The 13995-nt window shown below is 43.7% G+C and overlaps 1 protein-coding gene across 1 annotated transcript in view; it reads left to right on the forward strand.

Annotated features, from left to right (window-relative positions):
* The window catches only part of LOC111956788 (BCAS3 microtubule associated cell migration factor-like), a 401535-nt gene that overhangs the window by 13325 nt on the left and 374215 nt on the right, over positions 1-13995 (forward strand). Inside the window, 1 exon segment of the mRNA XM_070436727.1 lies at positions 1694-1798. Coding sequence (XP_070292828.1) covers positions 1694-1798 — 105 coding nt within the window.

The raw sequence follows: 13995 nt of genomic DNA on the forward strand, positions 1-13995 counted from the left end.
AATAGAGGCGGAAGTTGCGGTTTCGAGAAGCGTTCCGTTTATCAGTCCAGCATCCCAGAGTTTGTAACCATGCTCTTCTTCCGTTCCTTGGTATAGGCCATACGACCAAAAGTGATTCACAATACAATAGATGAGCATTGATGACAAGTGACCTAATATGTATGGAACCTTTGTTGATCATATGAACAGTAGAAGGATGTCAGTAGATAGTATTGTGTTTTTGGTCCTCAGTGCTGGACCTGAACTCCTATGACCCAGAGGCCCAGCCTCCATATTAAAGCCCTGAGGAAATTAATTAAACCGCAAACAGTGTGACTTCAGACTTGCCTTTCTCTATAAATGAGATAAACACGCACTCAACACTCAAACATACGAATGTCGAATGGGGAAATGTAGATGCGCACACAGTCAACGCTCAAACATACAATTGTCGAATTTGTATGTCGAATGAGCTAAACTATATCTCTGAAATGACAGTCCATTCATAATCAAAGCGTAGTCAAACTAAAATGAAATCTTAGCTCTTTTCCCCTGACTGTATTACAAAACTGTTTATTTTCCTAAATGCGTTGTTCAAATGAAACCCTTGTCTTTCGGGGTAATCATATTTGCCTACAGCTCAATATGGTGACCCGTTGTAATGTTTGATGACAGAAATATGAGTGCAGAAGAAAGGCTGTGTTTGGGAGTGTTAGGGTTTGAGGACGGCATGTTGGCTCTCCACACGGCACGGTACACCACAGGAACTCACAGTGATTACGGTCAGGCTAAATGACTCCCCTCCACAGGCCTACACAATCTAATATATATATATATACACAACACACACACACACACACACACACACACACACACACCACACACAACACACACACACACACACACACACACACACCCACCTAAGAATGTGAAAATTAGGGGAAATATGGGATCTGTAGACTTAATGCAACATGTTTTCTCCGCCTCCCTAATTTTATGTCCCAAATGGCACCCTAGTCCCTACATAGTGCACTACTTTGGCCAGAGGCCTATGGGACCTGGTCAAAAGTAGTGCTCAATGTAGGGAATAGGGTGCCATTTTTGACTGAAACTAAATATGCCCACTTGGCTTTTACCATACTGTAATTTCCCCTCCAAAACCAAAAGAATTAAACACAGAGGGAGACAAAACCCTCCTCAGCTTTGAAGGCGTTCTCTTTCTTTTTCCCTCTCTCGTTCCTCTCCTCCATACCGAGGGGAAAGATGGTTTGAGTTCAACATGTTGCGCAGAGTGCTATTTCTGGTCCTCTGTCTCCCTCCTCTTAATGTTTTCCATGCTGGTATGTTAATATATTTGATCCCCATAGGTCTTGATGTGAACCTGGGCATTATTTTGTGGTTGGTGGGGATGAGTCCTCCCAAGTTGACAGGAATGAGAGGGTCTCTCTTTCTTTTCTTTTCTTGTTCTATTTTATATTTTGTCTCCATTTCCTTTTCAGAGTTTTTTGGGGGTATAATTTGATTACAGTGCTGCTGTTGTAATGTAATCAACACGCATCCTGCTGCGGTAGTGTTGGTTAAGTGGATTGAGTGGCTCTGGCAGGCTGGGCCTGGCCGGGCCCACTACACAACAGGCCTGTCTCACATGCATAGGGCCCCCTAACGATGAATGTTCCTCTTTGTGTTGGTCAGTTGTTTCACTGCTCTCGGTCAGTCCCTCATCATCCTTCTCTCTTCTCCTTCTAGGTCCGCTGATGATTGATGGTTTTGCGGACAAGAGGCCTCTCCTGGGGGTGTGCAAGAGCACTGGGTCCTTGGGGTGAGTACAGTACACATCCCTCATCACATCGCTTCCTGTGTCAACAGGAAGCTGGGATATGCTGGGAGATGCAGTTTGGAGGGTGGTGTCTGATATCAGCGACTGAATCCACTAAAGTATGTGTGTGTGTGTGGGTATATATGTATATATACAGTTGAAGTCGGAAGTTTACATACACTTAAGTTGGAGTCATTAAAACTCGTTTTTCAACCACTCCACAAATKWCTTGTTAACAAACTATAGTTTTGGCAAGTCGGTTAGGATATCTACTTTGTGCATGACAAGTAATTTTTCCAACAATTGTTTACAGACAGATTATTTCACTTATCATTCACTGTATCACAATTCCAGTGGGTCAGAAGATTACATACACTAAGTTGACTGTGCCTCTAAACAGCTTGGAAAATCCCTGAAAATGATGCCATGGCTTTAGAAGCTTCTGATAGGCTAATTGACATAATATGAGTCAATTGGAGGTGTACACGTGGATGTATTTCGAGGCCTACCTTCAAACTCGGTGCCTCTTTGCTTGACATCATGGGAAATCAACAGAAATCATCCAAGACCTCAGAAAAAAATTGTAGACTTCCACAAGTCTGGTTCATCCTTGGGTGCAATTTCCAAACGCCTGAAGGTACCATGTTCATCTGTACAAACAATAGTACGCAAGTATAAACACCATGTGACCACGCAGCCGTTTTAACGCTCAGGAAGGAGACGCGTTCTGTCTCCTAGAGATGAACGCACTTTGGTGCGAAAAGTACAAATCAATCCCAGATCAACAGCAAAGGACCTTGTAAAGATGCTGGAGGAAACATGTAGAAAAGTATCTATATCCACAGTAAAACGAGTCCTATATCGACATAACCTGAAAGGCCGCTCAGCAAGGAAGAAGCCACTGCTCCAAAACCGTCATAAAAAAGCAATACTACGGTTTGCAACTGCACATGGGGACAAAGATTGTACTTTTGGAGAAATGTCCTCTGGTCTGATGAAACAAAAATAGAACTGATTGGCCATAACATCGTTATGTTTGGAGGAAAAAGGGAGATGCTTGCAAGCCGAAGAACACTATCCCAACCGTGWAGCACGGGGGTGGCAGYATCATGTTGTGGGGGTGCTTTGCTGCAGGAGGGACTGGGGCACTTCACAAAATAGATGTCATCATGAGGGAGGAAAATGATGTGGATATATTGAAGCAACATCTCAAGACATCAGTCAGGAAGTTAAAGCTTGGTCACCAATGGGTCTTCCAAATGGACAATGACCCCAAGCATTCTTCCAAAGTTCTGGCTTACGGACAACAAAGTCAAGGTATTGGAGTGGCCATCACAAAGCCCTGACCTCAATCCCATAGAAATTTTGTGGGCAAAACTGAACAGGCGTGTGTGAGCAAGGAGGCCTACAAGCCTGACTAAGTTACACCAGCTCTGTCAGGAGGAATGGGCCAAAATTCACCCAACTTATTGTGGGAAGCTTGTGGAAGGCTACCTGAAACGTTTGACCCAAGTTAAACATTAAACAATTTAAAGGCAATGCTACTAAATACTAATTGAGTGTATGTAAACTTCTGACCCACTGGGAATGTGATGAAAGAAATAAAAGCTGAAATTAATCATTCTCTCTACTATTATTATGACATTTCACATTCTTAAAATAAACTGGTGATCCTGACTGACCTAAGACAGGGGAATTTTTACTAGGATTAAATGTCATGAATTGTGAAACTGAGTTTAAATGTATTTGGCTAAGGTGTATATAGACTTCCGACTTCAACTGTGTGATATATATATACTTTATATTTTACCACATTTTTCTCCCAAATTTCGATCTTGTCTCATCGCTGCAACTCCCCAACGGGCTCAGGAGGCAAAGGTCGAGTCATGCGTCCTCCGAAACATGACCCACCAAACCGCGCTTCTTAACACCCACCCGCTTAACCCGGAAGCCAGCTGCACCAATGTGTCGGAGGAAACACCGTTCAACTGACGACCTCGACAGCCTGCAGGCGCCCAGCCCGCCACAAGGAGTCGCTAGAGCCAAATAAAGCCTCCCCGGCCAAACCCTCCCCTAACCCGGACGACGCTGGGCCAATTGTGCGCCGCCCTATGGGACTCCCGATCACGGCCGGTTGTGATACAGCCTGTGTTCGAACCCGGGTMTGTTGTGACGCCTCTAGCGCTGCGATGCAGTGCTTTAGACCGCGCGGTGCTTTTTACACTACAAGCCCATACAGATCCGATAATGTGAGTTTATATGTAATTCTATGTGCAAGCCCAGGGCTTTCCAATATTGAAAAAGTTGCTGTTCCTGATGACATCAAATAGCGTTACAGTCCATTAGCTCTCAAGCCAAATAAATAGCCTTTCTCTGGATGGGTCAAAGTTGAACTACGCCACACATACTTGTAATCCAGTTTCCACATGTGCTAACCATGGCTGCTGGTAACCATGACCACTGGTAGGTGTGATGTGCGTCAGTTGGCAACAAGGCATAGTTTTATTTTATTGGGCTTGCCTGTTGTCGATGCTTCTCAGAAGTTAGAATATGTATGATGATAGACTCATGTCTGGTCTAGTCGTTGTATTTTTCTGGTCTCCCTCTCACTGATTGGTCACAGACAGTGGCACCAGATTGGCACCAGATTGCACAACATGTCAACGTGACTTGCATACTCGGACTACGTCTGCATTGACACCCAATTTAGTAGTGCCCTATATAGGGATTGACTGTGTCATTTCAGACGAAGCCTTCACATGAGTTCCCTTTCCCATCCATCCTTCCTCAAATGCCTGATTTAACAAGGAAACAACAGGTCAAGTAGTTGTTTTGATCTTTCGCTGGAAATAATCAGGTCTGAAAGAGCTGATATAAGGTAGTGCGTTAGTAACTCTCGTTTTGGAGAGAGTTGAATAAGCCAATCTGGCTGCATGGCAAGGWGSRGRGAGGAACAGAGGGGAGGGGAGAGGAACAGAGGGGAGGGGAGAGGAACAGAGGGGAGGGGAGAGGAACAGAGGGGAGGGGAGAGGAACAGAGGGGAGGGGAGAGGGGCAGGTCAAAGAAGAGAGGAGATGAGCGGGGAGGAGAAGAGATGTGAAACTTCCATGTGCTAATGGAATGTCCTGTCTCTTTCGCCAGGGTGTCAATCTTTATGACGTTTTCCCATTTAAAATGTGTGGAAAGGAAGGGGAAGACAGGCTCGGGCCCTTGGTTGTACTGCCTCACATTGATGTTACGAGGTACAAATCTTAAGTACATTTGAAAGCTGGGTAGTAACAGCACCACAAGCCCCCCTAAAGACATACATAGAGCGGGAGGAAGGCAAGGAGAGAGGGGATTAAGAAGATATGTTGGTCCCTTGGGAAGCCGGAGGAGTGGGGAATGGCCCTGGCTGGTGGAGAGGGAGCAAAGGTAAGAGAGAACCACAGACGACTGCTCTGCTCTTCTCTCCATACCCTGCCAGGGCTGCTGTGACCTCCCTCTTTCCCCTCTTCCAGAACAGCGAAAACATAACTCGATATTTCCTCCCCAGGAAATGAAATAAGGAAGTCTGTCTTCGGCTGGGCTTTGATGGAGACCACCTTCCCCATGTTTTTAAAGGAACACTGCCTACTCCTCTGCTGCCTTTACCTCTCGCTCCCTCTGCTGCCTCGCTCTCTCTTTCTGCCTCTGCCACCGATTCTGGCTCTGCCTGGCCCCTCTGCCTCTGTACTGCCTCTATTAGTCTTCTGGCTGTGTCCTGGCTGACATGGAGAGAGGGATACAAACAGGGAGGGTTTGGGTACTTCGCCCAGTGACTGACGCTCAGTACTAATTCTGAAAACATGCTTGCTGCTGAAAAGCCCAAACCCTGACATCTGGCTGAATGACACATCCAGACTGGGGCCGTCCTGACCCCCGACCGACAGAAGTGTTTGGTAAATAACACTACATTAAAAGATGAGAGAAACTCCCCTATGGCCGCAGCACAGTTTTTCCGTTCGGGCCGTTCGTAAACTTACTAAGGTCCTCACACAGTTTTTAGCATATAATCATTTTAAATAACAGCTTTTGTCAACCAGCAAAAAGGATGCCGGCTTGACACTTAAATGGAAAACAGATTGGAGTCTTGGCCGCGAGAGCAGCGCTGGTTTTGAAGTTGGTTCAGTCAGCTCTAGGCTTAGATTACAAGATTTGCAAATTAAAGGAAAACTAGAAAGTCAAAAAGCATCTGTGCCTATCCTTGTATTTGTGAACTTCTAGCCAGGCGCACTCAACATAATTTTATCAATGGAAAGGATTATGCGTTAAGCCAAAACAATTTATAGATCTAGTGATTTTCCTGACGGCAAAGTACATATGTGTCCCTTCACGCTCTGCGCCAGTGGGGGAACTAGTAAAGAATGCCTGTGTGCCATCCTGTAGCAGCCCCTGGGCTCTGGTCTGCCTCCTCACATAGTATCTGGAAAGGATTTGTGTTTCCAGCCCCTGCTGCTGCTAGTCGCTGTTATTATTTTCTTTCATTTTAATTAGGTCCGCAGGTATTAACATTCAGAACATTTAAGACGACTCTTTGTCAATGAATGCAAATCACAGAGGCAGGGGGTGGAGGGTGGAGGCATCTTAACTGTTTGTTGGTGTTTTTAGGAGTGGGAGCATACATACACTCCCAGGGTAAAAGTTCAGCAGGGAAGAAGAAACCTGCTTTTGTTAACTCTTTTTTGTATCGCAAATTAAACCCTATTCCCTGTATAGTGCACTACTTCTGACCTTCCTACCCTGTACGCCCACCCCCAAATCTCCAGATGCACAGAGGATGTGGGCATGACTTTTATTTTTTATTATAATTTCTTTTGACAAAAAAAGTATTCTGTCACCATGGAGATTACGGATGGATTCGTATTTTGGGAGGGTTCCGGCCGGCCGGGACACATTGTGACTCCCCCATGCTCACCATGGCTACCTACCAGACTGTAGCCAGTAGCAGCCTGGAAACAGTCAGCACCAGTGAAGGAGGATACGGTGCATGTTTTTCTTGTTTACTTGTACACTTCCTTTATTCAATATTTAGCATAACCAGTGTTTTGGCTGCTAGACCTTTCAAGACATGGTTTCAGCACCAGGCCACAGCTCTCCATCTGGCCCCTGTGAACCTCCTCTGTCCCTTATAACTCACGGCTCGAGGGTCAAGGCTTTTCACACCTCAACCAGGCCGGAGTTATGTCCTTTATCTCAATATTCATTACAGACACATTTAGCACACAGATTTTAATCTGACGCAGGAAAATGAAAGCTATGTGTAATTTTAAATGACACCCGTCAACAACAAAGTGAGATTGATCCTACAAGAGAGGGATAATGTTATGTCCCTAATTTTGTCTTTATCCCAAAGCTTTATCCATTAAGTCCTGTTGTCACCTAATGCCTTTATATTAATTACAGTATTGCAGGGAAAACCCCACTCATTCCACCATACATTTTCGAAGAGACTTAAGGGAAAGCCTATTGTGGTTCTAAGCTGTGCTTTTCATTGCTATTTTCATGACAGGTTTAGCCGTGGTAAACGCGAGGTATCCCTCTCTAAAGTGTATTAAAGGGTAAATCTCAGAGCGTTTGTATTAAAGAGGCACCAGATTATGGGGATTTGGAGAAGTGATGCTTTTGAAACCAGCATTAGGCCTTAGTCTCCATGATACACTCACTCACTCTCCAGCGGGGAAACAGCTACAGTCACAGTGCTGTCTTTTGCGGTCCAGTCAACCACAGAATTTATTAAGATTAAGATAAAGCTCAAACAGGGACATTTTCTTTATTTCCTGCTTTTGTTTTCAATTTGTGGGTGGGAATGTCATGTTCTTGTTTTTAAAGAGTTCTGATGAAATCATTCCAGAACCTTTTGTAATGGTAGTCTGTGAAAACAAGAATGCCTGTAATCTCATCTATAAACCACCTTTTAATTTTAGGCCACACACACTTACATTTACACACACACTCACTCAGCGCTTACAGAGGGCAGTCTCTGGCTTCATTTCGAAGCGTTAATTTTGACTTCTATGTCTGTTTTCTGTCGGCCTAAAATATGTTCTGCCTCGCCAGTTTCCCCCTTCAAATAGGAAGTGAGTTTAAATGAAGTGGTATGTAGTGGAAGTGGCAGACAAACTTTTTTTTACAGGGTCACAATGAGGCATAATTACTTTTCAGTCCACAGTTCATTCAGCTTTTTTGCAGTATGTTTTACAGTCCTTTCATGACAAATTTAATGTAAAAAATCTAATCAGGGCATTTCAGTTTTGTAATACTGAAGGTGTTGTTCATCAACTTAGAATTGTAGCCCCTATGTTTTAATATGCCCTATATTTCTATTAAGGGAAGTAGCGTGTTCTTTTCCCCAAATATCACATACCAGTCATTTCCAACTGCAATTACTTTGGTGTGTGAGGATGACAAGCAGTGAATGGATGGAAACCAGATGGAGTACCTCATCTGTTAAAGAAAACCTCAGCATACTGTACCTCACTAGGGATTTGAACATGGCGCTCTCTAGTTACCAATACATTCTCTCCACCAGGAATCTGTTGTTCTGCATGTGAGTAAGAAATGGACCAGGGGGATGCTATGCTATTTAGCACACATTCTCTTCTCTCCGGTCATGGTTAGGGTTAGCCCCGTGGGCCCTTGTCAGAAGTAGTGTACTATACTGTTTAAGTAATAGGGTACCATTTGGGATTCATCCATCTCGTGTCATGGATTCCTCTCGTGTCATGGATTCCTTCCCCTGTTGACCGTTCCTCTGAGACAGTCTAGTCCAGGTGCAGCTAACTTCTGCTTAGATCTGTGCTCTGTCTGTCCTCTGTGTGTTCCGTGTAGACTGGGACACTCGTATAACTCAAGGTCTCCAAGGATAGGAAGACCCAAGCCTTTTGAAGAGTTTTAAATCAGTTTTCCTTATTTTCTTTTTTTAAGATACTACAGGGCAGGTAGCCTATATCTGTATTCTTAATTACCGACAAAGCTCGTTGACATTTATTCAAAGTCCAATTGTTCATTTTTGTGTTGATAATGCAGTATTACTTTATAGTAATATAATTTTAGTAGTATTCAATTCTCATCTGACACTTGACTGTAAAGCACAACTCCATGTGTTATCACAAAGTGCACTCCTCGGTAGTGTTCATAACCATTTTGGACAGAGGCAAATTGTGTATTTGACATCAAAGCATTTCAGTATAAAGCATACAGGTTGAATTATCTTGGTTTTAATGCCTTGTCAGATTTTAAAGTATTTTTTGTTAATAATACCCTTTCTGGCTGACCTGTCGTGGTGTTGTTCAATCTTCCTTGTAGGTAGTCTGCCGTGAGTACATTGTTTAAACTTGAACATATGCTGCTATTTTTATAGTATTTTACTATAGGCTATTTGACACCACTGTGCTTCTAGGTGTCACAGCTGAAGTATAGGAATGAAAGCACACTTGACCAGATGATATTTTTTTGTATTAAATGTTTCCACTTAACAGGAAATTGGCAAATAAACAGTGAACTGACAATAAGTGCATTAAATACAAGGCATGTGTTTTTAGATGATAAATATTCATGTTCACTCCATTGCTGTCATAGTGGGGGGGGCTTCTAAGCTGAGATATGGATCATTTAGATATTTGAATTTTAGGTATCAAAAACGTTTTTATTTGTAATTATTTTATAAAATATTTAATTTGGCCGTTACTACTATAGCCCATAGAAACACATTAAATAACACGTTCTTAAATGGCAAATAAAATACAGTAAAAAAATAAATCATATGGAATACGATTTGAAGTGTCTGTCCTATATCTAGGAGATACWYTWSRTSAYSWARWGTATGTGGACACCTGCTAGTTGAACTTCTCATTTGAAAATCATGGGCATTAATATGGGGTTGGTCCCCCCCTTTGCTGCTATAACAGCCTCCACTCTTCTGGGAAGGCTTTCCACTAGACATTGGAACATTGCTGCTGATACTTGCTTCCATTCAGTCACAAGAGCATTAGTGAGGCAGAGCACTGATGTTAGGTGATTAGGCCTGGCTCGCAGTCAGCATTACAATTAATCCCAAATGTGTTTGATTGAGTTGAGGTCAGGGTACTGTGCAGGCCAGTCAAGTTCTTCCACACCGATCTTGACAAATAATTTCTGTATTGACCTCGCTTTTGTGCACTCGACTGTTCCTAGGCCGTCATTGAAAATAAGAATGGGTTCTTAACTGACTTGCCTAGTTAAATAAAGGTTAAAAAAAATTAAACTGTTGCCACAAAGTTGGAAGCACAGAATCGTGTAGAATGTCATTGTATACTGTAGCGTTTAGTAGCCACCCTTTGCCTTGAGAGCTTTGCACACTCTTGGCGTTCTCTCAACCAGCTTCATGAGGAATGCTTTTCCAGCAGTCTTGAAGGAGTTCCCACATATGCTGAGCACTTGTTGGCTGCTTTTCCGTCACTCTGCGGTCCAACTCATCCCAAACCATCTCAATTGGGTTGAGRTCAGGTGATTGTGGAGGCCAGGTCATCTGATGCAGCACTCCATCACTCTTCTTCTTGGTCAAATAGCCCTTACACAGCCTGGAGGTCATTGTCCTTTTGAAAAACAAATGTCTTTGAAGGTTCTCAAATATAAAATATATTTTGATTTGTTTAACACTTTTTTGTTTACTACAGGATTTCCATATGTTCATAGTTTTGATGTCTTCACTATTATTCTACAATGCAGGAAATAGTAAAAATAAAGAAATCCCTGGCATGAGTAAGTGTGCCCAAACTTTTGACTGGTACTGTATGTATATAACCCCTTATCTTTGTTGGCACAACTACCTCCATACTTCCATTCATTTATATGGGTTACCTTTAGACAAGTCCYGCGACASTTGTGGGGGTCATAGAGCAAAACGAAGAACACCATCCTGTTTGCGTGAGTCTCCCCTTTGGTCATATMAGTTTSTAGGCCAAACCGTTTGGATGCTACAATTTCCGAGTTGTTTCCAGGTCTGACAAACAGAGAGTTAGCTCTGCCACTTTCCACAGCAGATACAGAAGGGCGACATAGGTGGATGTGGTGGATTGAGACGCAGCCCATGCAAAAATAGATCTCTAGCTTAAACTGACTGTTTTTGATGGCGATTTTTGTATTATGTTACTTAGGTTGATGCACCGGTGTGCCAATAGACTAGGGTTTGACCAAGGGATTTGTGCAAGCACAGACACACACACACTGGCGTGGTGATGTGTTTCCATATGCTTGTTGGTGGTGAAGGTACGGTACTGAATGAGGAGGAAATGTATTTCTGGCAGGGCTGCAGACATGGAGCTGTGGTTGAACTTCTTGCCCTAATTACTTTCCCGCTAATGCCAGCGGCGTGCCGGAATCACAGGCCCCCTCCCAGCCCCCCCCCGAGCTGCCTCTGATGTGGCCAGCGTTTGTTGTGTGTTGAGGGTTGTGTTCCACAGAGGAGGAGGGGAAAGGAGGACTGAGAAAGAAGGAGAAAGAGAGGGAGGGGTAGTCAGCGAGAGAAGGAAACTTAGTGAATATTGTGACAGAATTTGTCTCTTTTCTTCCAGTACCACCCACCTCACTTTATGCCTATGAAAATAGAGTAATTGTTTTCATGTGCGTGTGTGTAGAAGTAACTGTTATAAATCTATGACTCACCAGTCTGATCTAAGTCCAAAGATTAGTTCTACCAATTTGTCCAGGCTTTACTTGAAACATGTTTTTCAAAACACCGCTATGTGAGATCAATACCAAGGCTCTTCTGTTAAGGAAAGAAAAACTCAAAAAAACATTGCTGCATCTTGAATGTTTTCTTTTTTTTCTTTCCCCAAAAATATTTTCACTGATGGGTGTCAGTTTGGTCAGCATTTAACCCCATCAGCTACCGGGATTTCTACCTATATGGTTCACCCGTAGTGTATGCACATCCAACAATTACCCAATGATAGTATATAGATATAATAGAAATACTCTCTAGTCTTGGTCACTATTGTATAAAATGCACCCAAAGGCYTATAGTTTATTGCACTGAAAGCCATTGGTTGATCTGTAGGTGGTCTATGGCCCGGGTGGCATTCCTAGTCTCTGGGCACTCTGACCCTGTCCCCTCAGCCCTTCCAGCTGAGACTCCAGGGACCAGGCCCAGGCTGTATTTGTTTAGCATTTCCTCAGCTTGTAATTGTCTGTTCGTATTCAGGGAACTCGTAAAGGGCTCAGCTCTGAGCCACAGTCGGAAACGTGGTGACGTCCCCCTCCTTGTAAATGCATTTATTTGCTTGCTTTTTAATTCCCCTTTAAGGCTTCCCCAGTTCCCCTGCTGTCTAGCCCACTGCAGCCCGCCACATGAAGTGTGCGCTTTTTATCCATCGGTTCCGCTCAGGTTCATAAAATAATAACCTTACCGGTTCCGTCGACCAGAAGCCAGACGTTCCCTCCCGGAGAAGAAATGCAAGCCCAGCTCACAGCGCCGTCGTGTTGAAGCTAAAATAACAGATGTTAAAGACTTCTTTCATACAGAAAAAAACCCTCTCTAGTGATTTAAATGGCATGCATCTGACATAATGTACATAATAACCATTGTAAACTGACGTGTTGCTAAAATTAAGACTCTGCCTCGGTTGTAAAAGTCATATAACCGTTCTGTTGTGAATACATTTTCCAAAATGGTACAGTAGCTAGTCTATAGCAGGCCAGGCAAAACAGAGCTGTGCTGGACGGTCAAGAGACCCAGAAACATGGTGTCATCCCAAATGGCAGCCTATTCCCTATATAGTGCACTAATTTTGACCAGAGTTGGGCCCTGGTCAACAGTAGTGCACTATATAGGGAATAGGGCCCTGGTCAAAAGTAGTGCACTATATAGGGAATAGGGCCCTGGTCAAAAGTAGTGCACTATTATAAGGAATAGGGCCCTGGTCAAAAGTAGTGCACTATATAGGGAATAGGGCCCTGGTCAAAAGTAGTGCACTATATAGGGAATAGGCTGCCGTTTAGGACGTACACATGTCTGTTTTACTAGCTTGCCCAGTGGCCGTTTGAGGGGAAAATAGATGGATGTAGCAGGTGTGGATCTCTGTCTGGCTGCTTTACAGCCTACTACCCAGTAATTAGCAGTCATTTAGGATTACTGTTATATGGGGGAAACCCTTCATGTTAGAAGGGTTGTGAAGTTGACTTGGGCCAAGACCAACTGTTTCCACTTCAGCAGGCTTAGACTTTCCTCCAAAGGTCATGGCCGTTGCCTCAGTTGTGTGTGTGTACCTCTATTTCTGTGTGTGTGTGTGTGTGTGTACGTGCTTAAAGACACAATCTCAATTTTTTTTATGGTTTTACAATCTCATCTCTCGCTCTCCCCCACTCACTTTCTTTTTCTCTCTCCTTCGCTCTCTCTCCCAACCGCTTCAGTCTCCTTCCCACTCTCTGCATCAATTTAGACCCAAAAGGCCAATCCCAGTAAATAGTAATTGACACATTGATCTCATAGGCCGTAATAACAGTCCTATTACTGAGGCGGAGGGCGCTCAGTGTCACCTTAACATGTTACTGGACTGACATCTAGCCCTGATCAATGATAATGATGATTTGGCCTGGCTTTCAACCCACGCCTCCGCAGCCCCAGCACCAGGAAATCACATTACAGCTGATCCTGTCCTGGCTCCATTAGAACACCGCCATTTGTTAAAATACTGCCCAGGCCAAAACAATTCAACCGGGGGCCATTTTGATTCTGTAATAGAGGGACGGGCGGGCCATCATTGTCCCCATGAGTGAATCAATCCGGGCGCCTGTTATTTCGTAAAAAGCATTTGGATTAGATTGATCTGACCCCGGTGATAACGCTGAAATCGATGGAGGAGCCGCCAGAAAACAAGTTAGGAGAAGTTATATTTTTCTATTAATCTCAATTCTTGTACTCAGTTTGGTAATGCTATCCTTGCTGTGCCAGAGAGTATCATAATATGCCTTGGTGTAAGGCCTGCAGCAGATCATTATTAGGTCCGGCTGCTATGGACAACTGAATGGAGGTCACCCAAAACTCTTGTCACCTCCTTTGTCTTCCCCGTTGCCTCTTACAGGAAATTACAGGGGAAATGCGCACACACAACTTCAGACACTCCAGACACTCCCGCTGGTACATACACCAGATGCTCACACACACACACAGACAGACAGACAGACAGACAGACAGACAGACA

Source organism: Salvelinus sp. IW2-2015, linkage group LG4p (genome assembly GCF_002910315.2).
Source record: "Salvelinus sp. IW2-2015 linkage group LG4p, ASM291031v2, whole genome shotgun sequence".
In the NCBI taxonomy this organism is placed as follows: domain Eukaryota; kingdom Metazoa; phylum Chordata; class Actinopteri; order Salmoniformes; family Salmonidae; genus Salvelinus; species Salvelinus sp. IW2-2015.